General features: G+C 44.5%; 1 protein-coding gene across 1 annotated transcript in view; it reads left to right on the plus strand.

Annotated features, from left to right (window-relative positions):
• The window catches only part of slc24a1 (solute carrier family 24 member 1), a 47870-nt gene extending 30194 nt beyond the window's left edge, over window positions 1–17676 (plus strand). Inside the window, exons 3-8 of the mRNA XM_067971126.1 lie at window positions 1201–1287; window positions 10682–10812; window positions 11774–12382; window positions 12558–12647; window positions 14459–14625; window positions 17427–17676. Coding sequence (XP_067827227.1) covers window positions 1201–1287; window positions 10682–10812; window positions 11774–12382; window positions 12558–12647; window positions 14459–14625; window positions 17427–17676 — 1334 coding nt within the window. The remainder of the gene's footprint in view (window positions 1–1200; window positions 1288–10681; window positions 10813–11773; window positions 12383–12557; window positions 12648–14458; window positions 14626–17426) is intronic.
• The last annotated feature ends 1256 nt before the right edge of the window (window positions 17677–18932 follow it).

An 18932-nucleotide genomic window follows, 5' to 3' on the forward strand; every position in this document is an offset into this window, starting at 1 on the left:
TTCCTATTTCTTATGTTCTTATGTATCTGTGCAAGATCCCAGTGCCATTTAACTTTGTCTGTACGTGCATTTATATTTTGCAGTTGTGTCTCCGTTTGTGCATGTGTTTATATTGGTATGCTGAATGTGCAAGTGTTTGTACTTCTATACTAAATATGCATGTGCCTGTGTGTGGACATCTGTGTATGTCTTTGTGTACTCATATGCATGGCTCTGTCTTTGTGTGATCTGCACGTTTTCAGTACCCGTGTCTGAATCTGTATCCCTGTATGAGTGTCTGTGCTTGTTCATCGTTATAACAGCAGTCTGTGATTTGTTGCTGTTGGAACAGAGTCCTACTAAGTGCCAGTAATAAGTTTCACCTGTTACAGGCTGCTAGTACAGGATGTAGATAAAGTGCTTCCCCAAATCCTATGTAATCTGCTTTTGAAATGGTGACACCGCGTAGAACAGTTGCAGATTGTTTAACATCTGAAATCTGGTTGCATTCTATGTGTGAAAATCCTCAGAAGTTCCTGTGAGATTTATGAATCTGCTTGGACCTGTTTCCCTGGCCTGTATCTAGAATGAATGAGGCCTTGAGACCAAGTCTGGAGCTTTTGCTGTGTCAGTACAGATTCAGTCTGAGTTAAACTGTTTCTTTCAGTAAGTAGTGCAGGTTAGATCATTGTTCCTTGTCTGTTCAATCTTTTGTACAAGGATTAACTTTAACTGTAAATTTCCCTTGAGGAGGTTTACATGATAAATATAGTGTAAGAGGCCAATTTGCTTATCTTAGCTCATCCATCTAGGGAAAAATAGTACAGCCTTGTCCCCTCCCTTATCACCTCATCCAACGAGATCTTGGATTAATCAAAGATTCTGTTTCTACTACCCTACCCCGTCACTCTGGTTGAAGAAGTTCTTCCTGACATCGATCCTAAATTGCCCTTTCACTGACTTTGGTTGAGGCTCCCTTGATCTATAGTCTTTGTTTGCCTTGGTGTTCTCAATTTACCTCAATACCCTTTCATTGTTGCCTCTGTTCACAATTAGTACCACTCACACATACCTATCACTGGTTGTGTAAAAATCAGGTCTTACCAGTATCCGTGGGATACCAGTCTCTGTAGTATTTCAGTATGGCTCTCCATAGTGTGCTGAGTTGCTCAAAGTGCTTCCCAGAACCTTCTCCATTTGTAATATCTCTTTTATTTGCAGTGAAGTTTAAGGAGAAGGCTGAAATAATGAGCCGTATGGCCAAGGGCCAGGGAAAGTCAAAAGATCAACAAGGAAACAAAGTGAAAGGTGAGATACAGAGAAAAACAGATACAGAGGAATGTGTTAAACTGGGCAGGAGGGGGAACATGTGAATAATAGTGTCCAAAATTGTGAGTCCAAGCAAAAGGATTAACCTTTTGTGTCTGAACTGTGAGATTGTGTTGTATTCTTGAAACACATTTGGCAACTATCACCTTGGAGTTCCTGTGAAGTGATTCACATCAGGGAACTGGGTAGTTTGATGCTGAGTGCTTTGTACACATTATGGTCGCATTCCCTCCCCACCTGACCAATTTAAACCGTGAAGAATGGCATTGGCTCAACCAGTACAATCAATGGACTGTTGTCTCTTGGCAAAACATCTGAGGCCAGCTAACTGACGGCTTGTAGGACAGAGAAAGCAGAATTCTGCAATCTAGATGCTATTGGTATCTTTGGTCCTTTCCCTGGGGTACTTTGGATCTCATAGGCAGTGAATGCAGCTGTGGGTCAGTGTCTGTGTTTTACTGATGTGCGTTTAAGATGACAAAAGGATTCGATAGGGTAGATACGAAGAAACTATTTCCTGAGCTAGGCCGTTCAGGAGTAAAATCAGGAAGCACTTTTTCACACAAAGGGTAGTGGAAAGTGGAACTTTCAAGGCTGAGATTGATAGATTTTTGTTAGTTAAGCTATCGAGGGATATGGAGCAAAGGAGGGTAAATGGAGATGAGGTACAGATCAGCCATGATCTAATTGAATGGCGGAACAGGCTCAAAGGGCTGAATGGCTGCCTATGCTATCTGTAGTTTCCAACTGTCCATGTTGTTAATCTAGCCAAGCCAACTGCTTCCTACCAGCTGCGTGACAACCAATATTGCAGCAGGAAATAAAGGGAACAAGGACAGACGTTCAGATAAGTGAACAGCGCAGTTCTCGGGCTTTCCTTGACTGGTGGAGTGCTGGCCATTTCATCCCATTCCTTTGGATTATTTTCCTTGTTTTCAAGTCTCTCTGCACTGCACACCATTCCTTGGCCAAGGTACTGGGCAACCAACCTCTCCCAGACTCAGTCAGTGATGATTTGTAATCAGCTACCAGGTGGTAAAAGTGATTATCGCTGTCTGGCTCTCCATCCCATGGTCCAACATCCATTGGTGCAGTGGAGGCCCGGAAACCCTTGTGAGGAACCAGTTAGAAGAAAGCTGAAGAGGCTCAGAACCTGCTCTTCCTTGGAGCCTTTCTATTTTTGTTTTGCTTAATTTATTGTCTTTTACTTAGTTCTTAAGGAAATACATTCACGGATACCTTATGCAGCGATTGTACCTAGAGTTTACGTTCAAACTTATATTTTATATAAGGAGGATATAACGAGGGGTAAGCAGCTAACATAGACCTTATGGGTTGAATTGAGAAATAGGAAAGGATCTAAGACTATAGTGGGAGTTGTGTATAGGACCCCTGGCAGCAGCTCTGAAGTGCTAGATTGTATAAATGCAGAGATTAGACAAGCATGTAACAAAGGCATAGTGGTCTTAATGGGGGGACTTTAACCTTCACATAGATTAGGAAAAGCAGACTGTCAGAAAGGTAGTGAATTTCTTGAATGTGTCCGGGATAGTTTTCTACAGCAGTATGTCCTAGAGACAACAAGGGGGCAAGCCACACTAGATTTAGTAATGAGTAATGAACCAGATTTAGTTAACAGCTTGACTGTGCGTGAACATCTATCCAATAGCGATCATAACATGATCGAGTTCAGTGTAGTGTTTGAAAGGGAAAAAAGTGAATCAGCTGCTAACATTCTAGACTTGGGTAAGGCCGACTTCAATGGGATGAGACAGAGACTGTCCACAGTAAACTGGGCAAATCTGTTAATGGGTAAAACGACTGATGATCAGTAGGAAATGTTTAAAGAAACATTTAACGTGATACAGAATCGGTTTATACCCCTGAGGAGCAAGAACTCAACTTGCCAAACAAAACAGCCATGGACAACTAAAGAGGTAAGTGACAGTAAAGGTGAATGGGAAAGATACAAAGATCAACAAAGGGTCACAAAACAGATAGTAAGAACTACAAAAAGAGTATGAAAAGAAACTTGCAAGGGATAGCAAAACAAATACGAACTTTTATAGTTATATTTGGAAAAAGAGGGTGGTCAGGAGCAGTGTTGGCCCTTTAAAAACTGAAAGTGAGGATATTGACAGAGAAAAAGGGGAAATGGTGGGCATGTTGAACAATTACTTTGCGTCAGTATTTACAGTAGAAAAAGAGGATAGCATGCCGGAAATCCCAAGAAAACTTATATTGAATCGGGGACAGGGACTCGATAAAATTAACATAAGTAAAGCAACAGTAATGAAGAAAATAATAGCACTAAAGAGTGACAAATCCCCAGGACCAGATGGTTTCCATCCCAGGGTTTTAAAGGAAGTAGGTGAGCACATTGCAGATGCCCTAACTATAATCTTTCAAAGTTCTCTAGATTCAGGAACTGTCCCTCTAGATTGGAAAATTGCACGTCACTCCGCTTTTTCAGAAAGGAGAGAGAGGGAAACCAGGGAATTATAGACCAGCTAGCCGAACATCTGTTGTGGGGAACATGCTGGAGTCTATAATTAAGGATAGGGTGACTGAACACCTCGAGAATTTTCAGTTATTCAGAGAGAGCCAGCATGGATTTGTGAAAGGTAGGTCGTGCCTGACAAACCTGATTGCATTTTTTGAAGAGGTGACTAAAGTAGTGGACAGGGGAATGTCAATGGATGTTATTTATATGGACTTCGAGAAGGTATTTGATAAAGGTCCCACATAAGAGACTGTTAGCTAGGATAGAAGCCCAAGGAATCGAGTGAAAAGTACGGACTTGGTTAGGAAGTTGGCTGAGCGAAAGGCGACAGAGAGTAGGGATAATGGGTAGGTACTCACATTGGCAGGCTGTGACTAGTGGAGTCTCGCAGGGATCTGTCTTGGGGCCTCAATTATTCACAATATTTATTAACGACTTAAATGAAGGCAAAGAAAGTCTCATATCTAAGTTTTCTGATGACACAAAGATTGGTGGCATTGTAATCAGTGTGGATGAAAACATAAAATTACAAAGGGATATTGATAGATTAGGTGAATGGGCAAAACTGTGGCAAATGGAATTCAATGTAGGCAAATGTGAAGTCATCCACTTTGGATCAAAAAAGGATAGAACAGGGTACTTTCTAAATGGTAAAAAGTTAAAAACAGTGGATGTCCAAAGGGACTTAGGGATTCTGGTACATAGATCATTGAAGTGTCATGAACAGGTGCAGAAAATAATCAATAAGGCTAATGGAATGCTGGCCTTTATATCTAGAGGACTAGAGTACAAGGGGGCAGAAGTTATGCTGCAGCTATACAAAACCCTGGTCAGACCGCACCTGGAGTACTGTGAGCAGTTCTGGGCACCGCACCTTCGGAAGGACATATTGGCCTTGGAGGGAGTGCATCGTAGGTTTACTAGAATGATACCCGGACTTCAAGGATTAAGTTACGAGGAGAGATTACACAAATTGGGGTTGTATTCTCTAGAGTTTAGAAGGTTAAGGGGTGATCTGATTGAAGTTTATAAGATATTAAGGGGAACAGATAGGGTGGATAGAGAGAAACTATTTCCGCTGGTTGGGGATTCTAGGAGTAGGGGGCACAGTCTAAAAATTAGAGCCAGACCTTTCAGGAGCGAGATTAGAAAACATTTCTACACACAAAGGGTGGTAGAAGTTTGGAACTTTCTTCCGCAAACGGCAATTGATACTAGCTAAATTGCTAAATTTAAATGTGAGATAGATAGCTTTTTGGCAACCAAAGGTATTAAGGGATATGGGCCAAAGGCAGGTATATGGAGTTGGATCACAGATCAGCCATGATCTTATCAAATGGCAGAGCAGGCACGAGGGGCTGAATGGCCTACTCCTGTTCCTATGTTGATGAGCCCACTGAACGATCAGATTTGTATCTTACCAAAGTGTACATTCCAATATATATTTTCTAAAGCCATTGTACCTTTTGATTGCACGCCTGCGGGAGGAATGAGTCAACATATCCAGGTTTCTTGGAATGACTGCACTTGTACTGAGAACTCTTTACATTTTCATTTTGTTCTTACTTCCTGTTGTGGATGCTAACCTTGAAGTAAAATTTAATCGGTAGCTCCATCAATATTGCTTACTTCCCTGCTCTGACCTACAGTGTCTCCTCAGTTTATCCAGTGTCAGAGTTTAAAATAATATTGGGGACTGGTTGGCCCAATGAGTTTAAGTACAATCCTTTCACCTCTGCAACCGTAGCTTAAATTCAACCCAGACTAATGAGATGAAAGTCACTACTGTCCGACAATTGCAAGTGTTCGGTGTAAAATGAGTTTGGCAGCCTCAATTCAGCTACTAGTTGGTGTATCATCAAGGCATAAAACTACATGCAATTTGGCACAGACTTAGGAAGAGAATAACAAAGGCTGGTGATGGGAATGGAAATGCCACCATGGGTATTTGGCAAAGTTTTGAGGCAGAGTATTTTGTTAAGAGTTTTCTCAGAGGACTGTTTGCTCATGAGACTGTGAATGTTTGAGAGGCAGGAGTTCCCAGGTGAGGTACAGAACAGGTCAGGTTTGGAGTGAAGCTTCCTCTGCTCTGCCCCAACAATATACCATAGCCCCGACGTCTGCAGGGGCCCCCTGCTGCCACCAGTGTGACATTTTCATTCTCTGCACCAGCCATCTCAAAGATTGCCAATGTGCCAAATTAGGGACAGTTTTGTGCTGTGTTCTCACCTCATGTTCACAAGATGAGGAAGGCCATCCATCCATCCATCGACAGTCCTGCTGCATCTAATTGTTTGTTAAATGATTCTGGGTTTTTGCCTACACTATGCTACCGTACCCCATCCTGGGTACAGTAGCATAGTGGTTATGTTACTAGTAATCCAGAGGCCTGGACTAATAATCCGGAGTCATGAGTTCAAATCCCGCCATGGCAGCTGGGGAATTTAAATTCAATTAATTAAATAAAAATCTGGAATTAAAATACTAGTAACAGTAATGGTGGCCATGAAACTACCAGATTGTCGTAAAAACCCATCTGGTTCACTAATGTCCTTTAGGGAAGGAAACCTGCCGTCCTTACCTGGTCTGGCCTATATGTGACTCCAGACCCACAGCAATGTGGCTGATTCTTAATTGCCCGAGCAAGCCACTCAGTTGTAAAATCTCACTAAAAAAAGTCACATTAAGAATAAAACCGGATGGACCACCCGGCATCGGACCACTAGGCACCGGACACGACAAAGGCAAACCAAGCCCAGTTGACCCTGCAAAGTCCTCCTCACTAACATCTGGGGACTTGTGCCAAAATTGGGAGAGCTGTCCCACAAACTAGTCAAGCAACAGCCTGACATAGCCATACTCACAGAATCATACCTTTCAGCCAACGTCCCAGACTCTTCCATCACCATCCCTGGGTATGTCCTGTCCCACCGGCAGGACAGACCGACCAGAGGTGGCGGTACAGTGATATACAGTCAGGAGGGAGTGGCCCTGGGAGTCCTCAACATTGACTCTGGACCCCATGAAATCTTATCGCATCAGGTCAAACATGGGCAAGGAAACCTCCTGCTGATTACCACCTACTGCCCTCCCTCAGCTGATGAATCAGTCCTCCTCCATGTTGAACACCACTTGGAGGAAGCACTAAGGGTAGCAAGGGCACAGAATGTACTCTGGGTGGGGGACTTCAATGTCCATCACCAAGAGTGGCTCGGTAGCACCACCGCTGACCGAGCTGGCCGAGTCCTAAAGGACATAGCTGCTAGACTGGGCCTGCGGAAGGTGGTGAGCAAACCAACACGAGGGAAAAACTTACTTGACCTCGTCCTCACCAATCTACCTGTCGCAAATGCATCTGTCCATGACAGTATTGGTAGGAGTGACCACCGCACAGTCCTCGTGGAAATGAAGTCCCGCCTTCGCACTGAGGACACCATCCAACGTGTTGTGTGGCACTACCATCGTGCTAAATGGTATAGATTCAAAGCAGATCTAGCAGCTCAAAATTGGGCATCCATGAAGCGCTGTGGGCCATCAGCAGCAGCAGAATTGTATTCCAGCACAATCTGTAACCACATGGCCGGGCATATTCCTCACACTACCATTACCAACAAGTCAGGGGATCAACCCTGGTTCAATGAGGAGTGTAGAAGAGCATGCCAGGAGCAGCACCAGGCGTACCTAAAAATGAGGTGACAACCTGGTGAAGCTACAACTCAGGACTACATGCATGCTAAACAGCGGAAGCAACATGCTATAGACAGAGCTAAGCAATTCCACAACCAATGGATCAGATCAAAGCTCTGCAGTCCTGCCACATCCCAGTCATGAATGGTGGTGGACAATTAAACAACTAACGGGAAGAGGAGGCTCTGTAAACATCCCCATCCTCAACGATGGCAGAGTCCAGCACGTGAGCGCAAAAGAGAAGGCTGAAGCGTTTGCAACCATCTTCAGCCAGAAATGCCGAGTGGGTAATCCATCTCGGCCGCCTCCCGATATCCCCACCATCACAGAAGCCAGTCTTCAGCCAATTCGATTCACTCCACGTGATATCAAGAAACGGCTGAGTGCACTGGATACAGCAAAGGCTATGGTCCCCGACAACATCCCGGCTGTAGTGCTGAAGACTTGTGCTCCAGAACTAGCTGCGCCTCTAGCCAAGCTGTTCCAGTACAGCTACAACACTGGCATCTACCCAACAATGTGGAAAATTGCCCAGGTATGTCCTGTTTCCAAAAAGCAGGACAAATCCAATCCGGCCAATTACCGCCCCATCAGTCTACTTTCAATCATCAGCAAAGTGATGGAAGGTGTCGTCGACAGTGCTATCAAACGGCACTTACTCACCAATAACCTGCTCACCGATGCTCAGTTTGGGTTCCGCCAGGACCACTCAGCTCCAGACCTCATTACAGTCTTGGTCCAAACATGGACAAAAGAGCTGAATTCCAGAGGTGAGGTGAGAGTGACTGCCCTTGACATCAAGGCAGCATTTGACAGAGTGTGGCACCAAGGAGCCCTAGTAAAATTGAAATCAATGGGAATCAGGGGGAAAACTCTCCAGTGACTGGAGTCATACCTAGCACAAAGGAATATGGTAGTGGTTGTTGGAGGCCAATCATCTCAGCCCCAGGACATTGCTGCAGGAGTTCCTCAAGGCAGCGTCCGAGGCCCAACCATCTTCAGCTGCTTCATCAATGACCTTCCCTCCAACATAAGGTCAGAAATGGGGATGTTCGCTGATGATTGCACAGTGTTCAGTTCCATTCGCAACCCCTCAGATAATGAAGCAATCCGAGCCCGCATGCAGCAAGACCTGGACAACATCCAGGCTTGGGCTGATAAGTGGCAAGTAACATTCGCGCCAGACAATGACCATCTCCAACAAGTGTCTAACCACCTCCCCTTGACATTCAACGGCATTACCATCGCCGAATCCCCCACCATCAACATCCTGGGGGGTGTCATCATTGACCAGAAACTTAACTGGACCAGCTACATAAATACTGTGGCTACAAGAGCAGGTCAGAGGCTGGGTATTCTGTGGCGAGTGACTCACCTCCTGACTCCCCAAAGCCTTTCCACCATCTACAAGGCACAAGTAAGGAGTGTGATGGAATACCCTCCACTTGCCTGGATGAGTGCAGCTCCAATAACACTCAAGAAGCTCAATACCATCCAGGACAAAGCAGCCCGCTTGATTGGCACCCCATCCACCACCCTAAACATTCACTCCCTTCACCACCGGCGCACAGTGGCTGCAGTGTGTACCATCCACAGGATGCTTTGCAACAACTCGCCAAGGCTTCTTCGACAGCACCTCCCAAACCCGCGACCTCTACCACCTGGAAGGACAAGGGCAGCAGGCAGATGGGAACAACACCACCTGCACGTTCCCCTCCAAGTCACACACCATCCCGACTTGGAAATATATCGCCGTTCCTTCATCGTCGCTGGGTCAAAATCCTGGAACTACCTTCCTAACAGCACTGTGGGAGAACCTTCACCACACGGACTGCAGCGGTTCAAGGCGGCGTCTCACCACCACATTCTCAAGGGCAATTAGGGATGGGCAATAAATGCTGGCCTCGCCAGCGACGCCCACATCCCATGAACGAATAATAAAAAATGGAGAGCGCTTTACTGTACCTCTATCTGTGTTACTCTTGGAAATGGGACTAAATGCTGATACTGAGTGTGTAAAGTGGAAACAATGTTCCATTCCCAGCTTTGGTCTCTTGGACTGGTTTCATTGACCTGGAAGGATTGGAGAGTAATTTTCCAGATTTTCTATTCCCTAATTGGGCTTGGATTTTTCATCCGGTTGTCGGTTCTACTAATTTTCACCTTGGTGAGCAGAAACTGTCACTAAAAAATACAAAGTTGAAAATAGTGTTCTTGAACTTTGGATTAAAAGATTCACTTCAAAAATATCTCTTCATTATCCATTCTGGGCTGCATGCTTTGAAGAGTGAGGGCGCATCACTTTAAGTGAGTTTACGGGGTAATTTTGCCTGGTAAGGTGCCCAATGATATGACTGGCAACATAGTCATGTCAGATCTTCAAACCCATTAACTCGAAGTAGTAACTGAATAATAAGTCACAACACTTGTCCCTGTGGTAATACAGCTGTTGATGATATTTGAGGATGAATGCTTGTCACTTCGGGGTTTGATCCGTCTTGCTGCTGTTTTAACGCAGGTGTTCGTCCATTTAAAATAAACAGGCAATCTCCTCCATTACAATAATGGACAGGGGACTGTTATATAACTGAGATACATCCGTCAACTAATATCAAGTCATTTCTCGATTAAATAGTCTACCGCTGTCAATGTGGCTGACTTCAAACAGACCTTTTAGGGAAAGATTTTTAAAAATTAATTCTCGGGATGTGGGCGTCGCTGGCAAGGCCGGCATTTATCGCTCATCCCTCATTGCCCTTGAGCCGGTGGAGGTAGGCCTTCTCCTTGAACCGCTGTGGTTTGATATACCTGAGTGGCTTGTTGGCCACTTCAGAGGGCAGTTAAGAGTAAACCATGTTGGTGTGAGACTGGAGTCACGTATTGGCACAGACCAGGTAAGGACGGCAGGTTCTCTTCTCTAAAGGACATTTGTAAACCAGTTGAGTTTTGACAACAACCCATCAGCTTCATGGTCACGTTTACTGATCCCGGCCTTTTATTTCCAGACGAGATTTTTTTTTATTAAACTGAATTCAAATTTTAGAGAAAGTGATTCCTAATTGTTGCATGAATTGAGCCAGAACGAAAACTCTGATACTGAAATAACGTCCCTTTTCATAATGAACATAAAGAGCAAAGCAGAACGATGAAACCTTGAAGACTCTGGTACTTTCTGTTTAGCAGGTGGAGCAGTAAATGAGAAGACAGATTTCCCCAACTGCGTGAATGTTAAAGTGACACCCCCAACTGACCCACCGATCACATCACCAGAGACAGCAGATGCAGAGGAACAGGCCAAGCCAACTGAAGCCCAAGTACGTGGCCCCAAAGGATCCACTCTTCTTGCATTTCAACTACTCTACATTTTGTCTATTCTATTCAGTAGTGGGGAGGGAGTATTCCTTGGTTGATTGGATTGGGAGGCAAGCACTTTTTCTAGACACTGTCTTAAGTGGAAGCCTCATGAATTATTGAGAATTCAATTTGAAACTCAACTGTGCCTGTCACTGGACCAAGTCCCATGATCGAGTTCTTTGATGAAGTAACTGAGAGGATTGATGAGGATAGTGTAGTTGATGCTGTGTATATGGACTTTTGGAAGGCATTTGGTAAAGCACCACATAGTAGGCTTGTTAGCAAAATTGAAGACCATGGGATTAAAGGGACTGTGGCTGTGTGGATACGAAATTAGCTAAGGGACAGAAAGCAGAGAGTAGTGGTGAACAGTTGCTTATCAGACTGGAGAGAAGTATACAGTGGTGTTCCCCAGGGGTCAGTATTTGATATATGTTAATGACCTGGACTTGGGTATACGGGGCATAAAGCTTGGAAATGTTGTAAACACTGAGGAAGACAGTAGCAGACTTCAGGATGACAGAAACAGACTAGTGAAATGGGCAGACACACGGCAGATGAAAGTTAATGCAGAGAAGTGTAAAGTGTATATGGGACCAATCGGCAGTGTGATACCAGTGTGTTGTATTTGTCATCTTGTTTCTGAACAAACTGGATTTGGTTTTATCTGACAACGTCCAGGACTTTATTTTAACTTGGCAACGGAGAGGTGGTCCGGTTAAGTCCTTGACTAGGGAGATAAGTTTTTCTTTTCCAATACACATGCATGCTGTACACTTGTATGCCCAAAATCTTTGTATTCCTGATGCAAAACCATAGTGTAACACGCAATTCAGAGCCACTTGTTAAACATCATCAATATGTAGTGACCGCTTTTAATGAATCTTTGTATTCCTGATGCAAAATCATTATTATTATTAGAAAGCTGATACGAAGGATGACGGTGACAGAAAAGACGACGGTGAAACAGACGGCGGTGACGGAAAAGACGGCGGTGAAACAGACGGCGGTGACGGAAAAGACGGCGGTGAAACAGACGGCGGTGAAACAGACGGCGGTGACGGAAAAGACGGCGGTGAAACAGACGGCGGTGACGGGAAAGACGGCGGTGAAACAGACGGCGGTGACGGAAAAGACGGCGGTGAAACAGACGGCGGTGACGGGAAAGACGGCGGTGAAACAGACGGCGGTGACGGGAAAGACGGCGGTGAAACAGACGGCGGTGACGGGAAAGACGGCGGTGAAACAGACGGCGGTGACGGGAAAGACGGCGGTGAAACAGACGGCGGTGACGGAAAAGACGGTGGAGATGGTGGTTCTGATGGTAGCGATGACGACGAGGATGATGATAGTGACGACAGCGATGAAGATAGTGATATTGATGAGGATGAGAAGGAAGAAGCCAATGATGATGATGATGAACCTTTAAGTCTCGAATGGCCAGAGACCCGACAAAAACAGGTCACTTACCTGTGCCTGCTGCCCATCGTGATCCCGCTCTGGCTAACGGTACCCGATGTCCGAAACAGAGTAAGTGAGAAAGTAGTGTGTAGAAAATTAGTAATGGAGCAAGTGATGAGGCTAAAATTAAGTCAACTGATGTGTCCATCATAAACCACACTAGAAAAACCTAAAATTAAATTAAATGATTCCCAGTTTAAGAGGAGAGACTATCTCTAACGTGCTGTATTTTCTTCTTCAACAGGCTTCAAAGAAATATTTCATTGGAACTTTTCTTGGGTCGATTATGTGGATAGGCGCTTTTTCATACTTGATGGTGTGGTGGGCTCACCAGGTAGGTGCAGAGTTACTGAAAAGCTACTTGATCCCATACAGATTCAATCCATGGATGTGTCGGCTACAGCTGGAATATAAAACCCACATGATTCACAGCTTTGAGTACTAGAACCCTTAACTATATCCAAGTAGAACGAATCACCTACATTATTGGTGAGAAAGGTTCTCCTTGGATCAGGATTCTTATAAACTACAGTTTAATATCTGTCGCACAGTCCACCCACTGAATTATTCATTGAGCTGTTCAACTCAACAAAACTGACTCAACACAATGAATAGAAACAAATTTTGCACAAATATGATTAGGCTTTAAAACCCACTGCTGCCTTCAGTTGTGATTTAACACTTGCAATTAGTTGAAGGAGCGCTAGAAGCATTTACGCTTAGTTACGGCATTTGTATAAAGATCTGCTTGGATCATAAATTTCATACAATGGGAAATATGGGAAAGTGTTTGGTTCACTGGAATTCTGTACAATCAAATGAGGAACGGTTTGGTTCCTTTTATTCCATCCAATGGGAGGCAGTCTTTACTGTAATTGGTCTTGTGGAATTCTTTTTAAAATGTTCTCCCCATCCCCCGGGAAGGTGTCTACTCTCGCTGGGGTACGGTTCCCGGGAAGATGTCGACTCTCGCTGGGGTACGGTTCCCGGGAAGATGTCGACTCTCGCTGGGGTACGGTTCCCGGGAAGGTGTCGACTCTCGCTGGGGTACGGTTCCCGGGAAGATGTCGACTCTCGCTGGGGTACGGTTCCCGGGAAGGTGCTGGATACAGGTGTGGGTATCAGCAGCCCTCAGCATCGTGCTCAAGTGGCTATTCTTCAGGTACCAGCCTAGACAATTGAGCATTAACAGACTATTTGACAGTGGAGGGTATCATTGATGAATCTCTTCCTGCTGTCAATGTCATTGTAGGTGCATCTTCCAGTAGAAATCACTGGACAGAGAACCCTGGCTAATATTTCCCAACCAATCCCAGTGGTACTGAGGCCGGCTGTAGTGCCCAAACCTCTGCCAGCTGAGATTAGCTCATTCAAACCGGAGACCTTCTGGTCTGTGTAGCTTGCTACAGCAAACATGGCATTCGCACAGGAAGCTGAAACTTTCTACTTGGATCAGAAATGCGTTTCTCCAGACAACAGAATTGAATATGAAGACAGGTGGAAATTCTGTGATCTTACATTTCTCTCGCTCTAGTACATAAGAACATAAGAAATAGGAGCAGGAGTAGGCCAATCGGCCCCTCGAGCCTGCTCCGCCATTCAATAAGATCATGGCTGATCTGATCCTAACCTCAAATCTAAATTCATGTCCAATTTCCTGCCCGCTCCCCGTAACCCCTAATTCCCTTTACTTCTAGGAAACTGTCGATTTCCGTTTTAAATTTATTTAATGATGTAGCTTCCACAGCTTCCTGTGGCAGCAAATTCCACAGACCTACTACCATCTGAGTGAAGAAGTTTCTCCTCATCTCAGTTTTGAAAGAGCAGCCCCTTATTCTAAGATTATGCCCCCTAGTTCTAGTTTCACCCATCCTTGGGAACATCCTTACCGCATCCACCAGATCAAGCCCCTTCACAATCTTATATGTTTCAATAAGATCGCCTCTCATTCTTCTGAGCTCCAATGAGTAGAGTCCCAATCTACTCAACCTCTCCTCATATGTCCGCCCCCTCATCCCCGGGATTAACCGAGTGAACCTTCTTTGTACTGCCTCGAGAGCAAGTATGTCTTTTCTTAAGTATGGAGACCAAAACTGTATGCAGTAGAAGCACAGGGATCCATCAGCTATTTCCTTTATTATCTAGGTCGGTGAAACAATTGGTATCTCCGAAGAGATAATGGGTTTGACCATCCTTGCTGCTGGCACCTCAATCCCTGACCTCATCACCAGCGTTATTGTTGCTCGCAAAGGTCTGGGGGACATGGCTGTGTCCAGCTCGGTGGGAAGTAACATCTTCGACATCACAGTCGGGCAAGTATCGCGCCTCAGTCTGTTGAGATAACGGGGGTGAATTTCCGCAGACGTGGTGGGTTCAGTTTACGCCACATTTCCTGGTTTCTGCAGCTCCTGCGTTGAAGTTATGAAGTACGAGCTAAAGACCATCCACAGAAATTCACCCCTACCACCCCCGCCCCAGGTCTATATTTTAATGCGTAACCGTTCAAGTTTACTGTTTATCCAACTTCCATGCTAAATACAGAACAACAGCAGGTTCCACCCACGCTCTATTGCCCCCTTTACACTTCTCCTGATCCATACACATGGAGAAGGGAGAGAGAGAGAAAGAGCACCTTAAGTCACTCCTAATTCTTCTAATGCTCGCTGTCTGTTCCACCTCTGTTTTAAAGAAGCAATGACTTTGATAAGTTGAAACTGGCCCTTCAGCTCTCTGTACAGTTCATTTGATGGGAAACTTGATGATGTAACTATACTGTAGGTTGTGAGGGTCACAGCATATCAGAAAGGGTTCAAATGTGACAGATATTTCACACCAATTAAAAAGCCAGCACTCACACAGATTGCTTTTGAAGTCCCGACTGTGCGGAAACTCTCAGAGCAGCGGTCGATTCAGGTGCTGCAGATGCACTCAGTGTTAGGTGCCAGCTGCTGAGAGAGGTGTGCTGGCCTCCAATCGCACAGGCGGGATGGCATTAAGTCCTGCTTCAACAGGCAAGTTCAGAGTGGTAGCTAATTACACGTTTCAATCAGATCAGCTCTCGATCCTGGCTTCACTGTATCGCTTAGAGTGCTGTTAAACAATTGTCTTGAAAAAGTCAATTACAACTTGTTACCTTGAGCAGCTGATTTAAGGGTCAGCTTGGCGCAGCTGGTAGCAAGGTCACCAGGTCACCTCCGAGTCAGAAGGTTATCAGCTAAAGCCCCACTCCAGGATGTGAGCAAATAAATTAGGCTGAGGGGGCAGTGTATCAGTCAGTCAGAGATGCTGTCCTTCAGATCAGATGTTAAACCAAGCCCCTGCCTGTTTGCTGAGGTGCTATTTTAGTAGTTTTCCCCTCTATTTTCCAACCCCTCCCTTTGTGCACAGTAATTATTCCTTTATCATGATTTATAATTTTTATTTAGAACACACATAACACATTGGGGCAGCTAACTCAGTCCATGAAGGCAATGTGTGTGCAGTGTGCAAGGTAATGTAAGGTTAGTCCATTTAAACACTTACATATAACCACAGAGAGTTTACAGCACATGAACAGGCCATTCGGCCCAACTGACTCATGCCGGTGTTTATGCTCCATACGAGCCTCCTCCCTCCCTACTTCATCTAACCTGATCAGAATATCCTTCTCTATTCCTTTCTCCCCCATGTACTTATCTAACTTCCCCTGAAATGCATCTATGCTTTAACCTCAACTACTCCTTGTGGTAGCGAGTACCATGTTCTAACCACTCTCTGGGTAAAGAAGTTTCTCCTGAATTCCCTATTGGATTTATTAATGACTATCTTATATTTTGGGCCCCTGGTGTTGGACTCCCCCACAAGCGGAAACATCTCTATATCTACCCTATCAAACCCTTTCATAATGTTAAAGACTTCTATTGGCCTTGGTCTGAGTTCCGGGGGGTGGGGGGGCATTACTGTGTGATGAATTGGAATGCCATGGGGGTTGGAGGCTGGAATGTCAGGCCCCATCAGCTATGGACGCGGTGCTGGCTGCTCTTAAAGCAGCATCATCAACAAAAAAAAATGGCACAACCCCCCCCCCCCCCACCCCTTTCATTGGAGGCCAATGAAAAGCAGGGGCATAAAATACAGGGTGTCCCTAATATATTGAGGGAGGCACCCGGTAAAAAAACTTTAATTCTAAAGTCTGACCTTCACTATGGTTGTCCCACCGATCAGAGGTGTGGAGTTTCAGCATCAGCTGCTCGACTCTCTGCAGCCAATCATGGTGTGCACCAAGCCCCTGGGTATATGAGTGTGCGTTCTCAAACTCTGCCTGTGGCTGGAACTGCCCTTAGGTGGAAATTGAAAAAATACAATTAAAATGGTTGACTTGAATGTAAACATCGTAAACTGAACAAACCATTCCATACATGTACATTATTTTTTAATTTCCTCAACATACCAGTGATTTTTCTTCTCTCAACAACAATTTGCATTTATATAGCACATTTAATGTAGTAAAATGTCCCAAGGTTCTTCACAGGAGTGTAATCAGACAAAAATAGACAGCGAGTCAAAGATGACCAAAAGCTTGGTCAAAGAGGTAGGTTTTAAGGAGCGTCTTAAAAGGTGTGAGATAGAGAGAGATGGAGGCGTTTAGGGAGGGAATTCCAGAGCTTAGGGCCTAGGCAGCTGAAGGCATGGCCGGTAAAAGGTGGAGCGATTAAAATAAGGGATGCAGAAGAGGCCAGACTGGAGCAGCGCAGAGATCTTGGAGGGTTGTGGGTGGTTAGAGACAGGGTGGGATGAGATTTTTATAATCGAGGCATTTCGTCTCCTCCCCCCTCAGGCCGATGAGTGCATCAGTCTGGAGCTAGTCTCAGAGATGCAGGAGTCTGATTTGGCTTGAACTCGGTCAGTGAGTTGCCACTACTGCTGGATAGCTCACTCTTGTCCCCAGCCAAGTGGGAATTTCAAAGCATAAAATAATGCTGATCAATCCCTGCTGGTAGCCTCATTGGACGGCCGAAGTGCTCACACACTTGTTATAATACACTGTTCCCATCCACACAACTTCTCTCTCACACAAAACTCACATTTACTCATCTTTTAACCTTCTTTCTATTTATTTTTTTCTGTTTGGCAGGCTTCCAGTGCCCTGGTTGTTGTACGCTACCTTTAACAACTTCACGCCAGTTCCCGTCAGCAGTAATGGCCTGTTCTGTGCCATTGTACTTCTCTTCCTGATGCTGCTGTTTGTGATCATCTCCATTGGCCTCTCCAAGTGGAAGATGAACAAAGTCTTGGGCTTCACCATGTTTTGCCTCTACTTTGCGTTTTTAATCATCAGTGTAATGTTAGAGGACAGGATCATAGTGTGCCCAGTGTCCATATGAACTCTGACTTCCTACCCTTGACCTATAAAGAGACACTACCAAGGATCAGTTCTGCTGCAACTTTAAATGACAGTAAAACACCCCAAAACATAGGGTGAAGGAAACATTCCAAAGCATCCTTGTCCGTACCCAACAATGTCATCATTGCTGTTGATTTTATTAATAAATTCAGACCAGAATCAATTGATGTTTACTGTAAATATGAAAACTACTGCAGACAATTGGATGCAGACATGATCAAAAAGGTATCAGTTAAAGGGCCCCTATTGCTTTGTATTAAAGGTGTTGCCAGGTTGGTGATCCCATTTTCCAAACATGGATATGATTAATAGTGCTGAAAAGTCCATATTGACATAACTTCAATGTATATTTCACTATTAGGTTTTTATATGTCAATAATAAAGAAGCATGGAATCAGAAGAAGCCATTCAGGCCATCAAACTCAGGCCTTCCAACAGACCTTGTGCCCACCTAAATTGAAGACTAATTTGGAAGTACATTTTTAAAAACCCTTGTAGAAAAGTTTGAACACATGCACCTCAGCTCAGGCTCTTCCATGAACTGAACTTGGCTAAGAAATAGTCCCAAAACTGTCCTTAAACATCACTTTTCAGAAGCTATTAGTAGTCAATGCAATTATTAGAGTGACAACATAGTTTTGGAAAATGGAAACACAAGGGCACCAAATCAGAGGAGACTGACATGGCAGTAATTGTGGGGTGCGCCACCTAACAGCTTTACTTTTGAATAGTTTCAAAGATGGGATCAAGGGAAACAGTGCAGCTATTCAGTTCTGGGATTTCCATTCCAATCCAGCTTACATTGATGGAATCCTTAAACTCAGCAGTCTCAATCCACTTCTTAGTGGATCTATCTGCACTGTATAAAATTGCCATAGTTTAGTATTGACACTACCGCATGGAAATAAATTAAGGTGTTAACAGGCAATTAAGGTGTTAACCCATTTAAGATGAATCAGTTAATACCTCAGTTAAAATAGAAAAGAAAGAAACTAAATTTGCCTGTTTGACACTCTCACTTATATTGATGTGCCCGTCTAAACTGGCAATCTTAGTGAGGTGAGGAGAATGGTCGGTGCAGTAGGGAGCGTTCTGATGACACACAGTTTAGTGGAGAAGAGGGAGTTTCACCCAACAACTAAACTGTGTTAAATCTGATCAGGGAGAAATTGTTTCTGATGCTGGGTGCCAAGTGAAAAAAATCATATTCCCCAGTACTGACTCCTCCTTCATGGT

This window comes from Heptranchias perlo, chromosome 34, assembly GCF_035084215.1.
Source record: "Heptranchias perlo isolate sHepPer1 chromosome 34, sHepPer1.hap1, whole genome shotgun sequence".
NCBI classification, from domain to species: Eukaryota; Metazoa; Chordata; class Chondrichthyes; order Hexanchiformes; family Hexanchidae; genus Heptranchias; species Heptranchias perlo.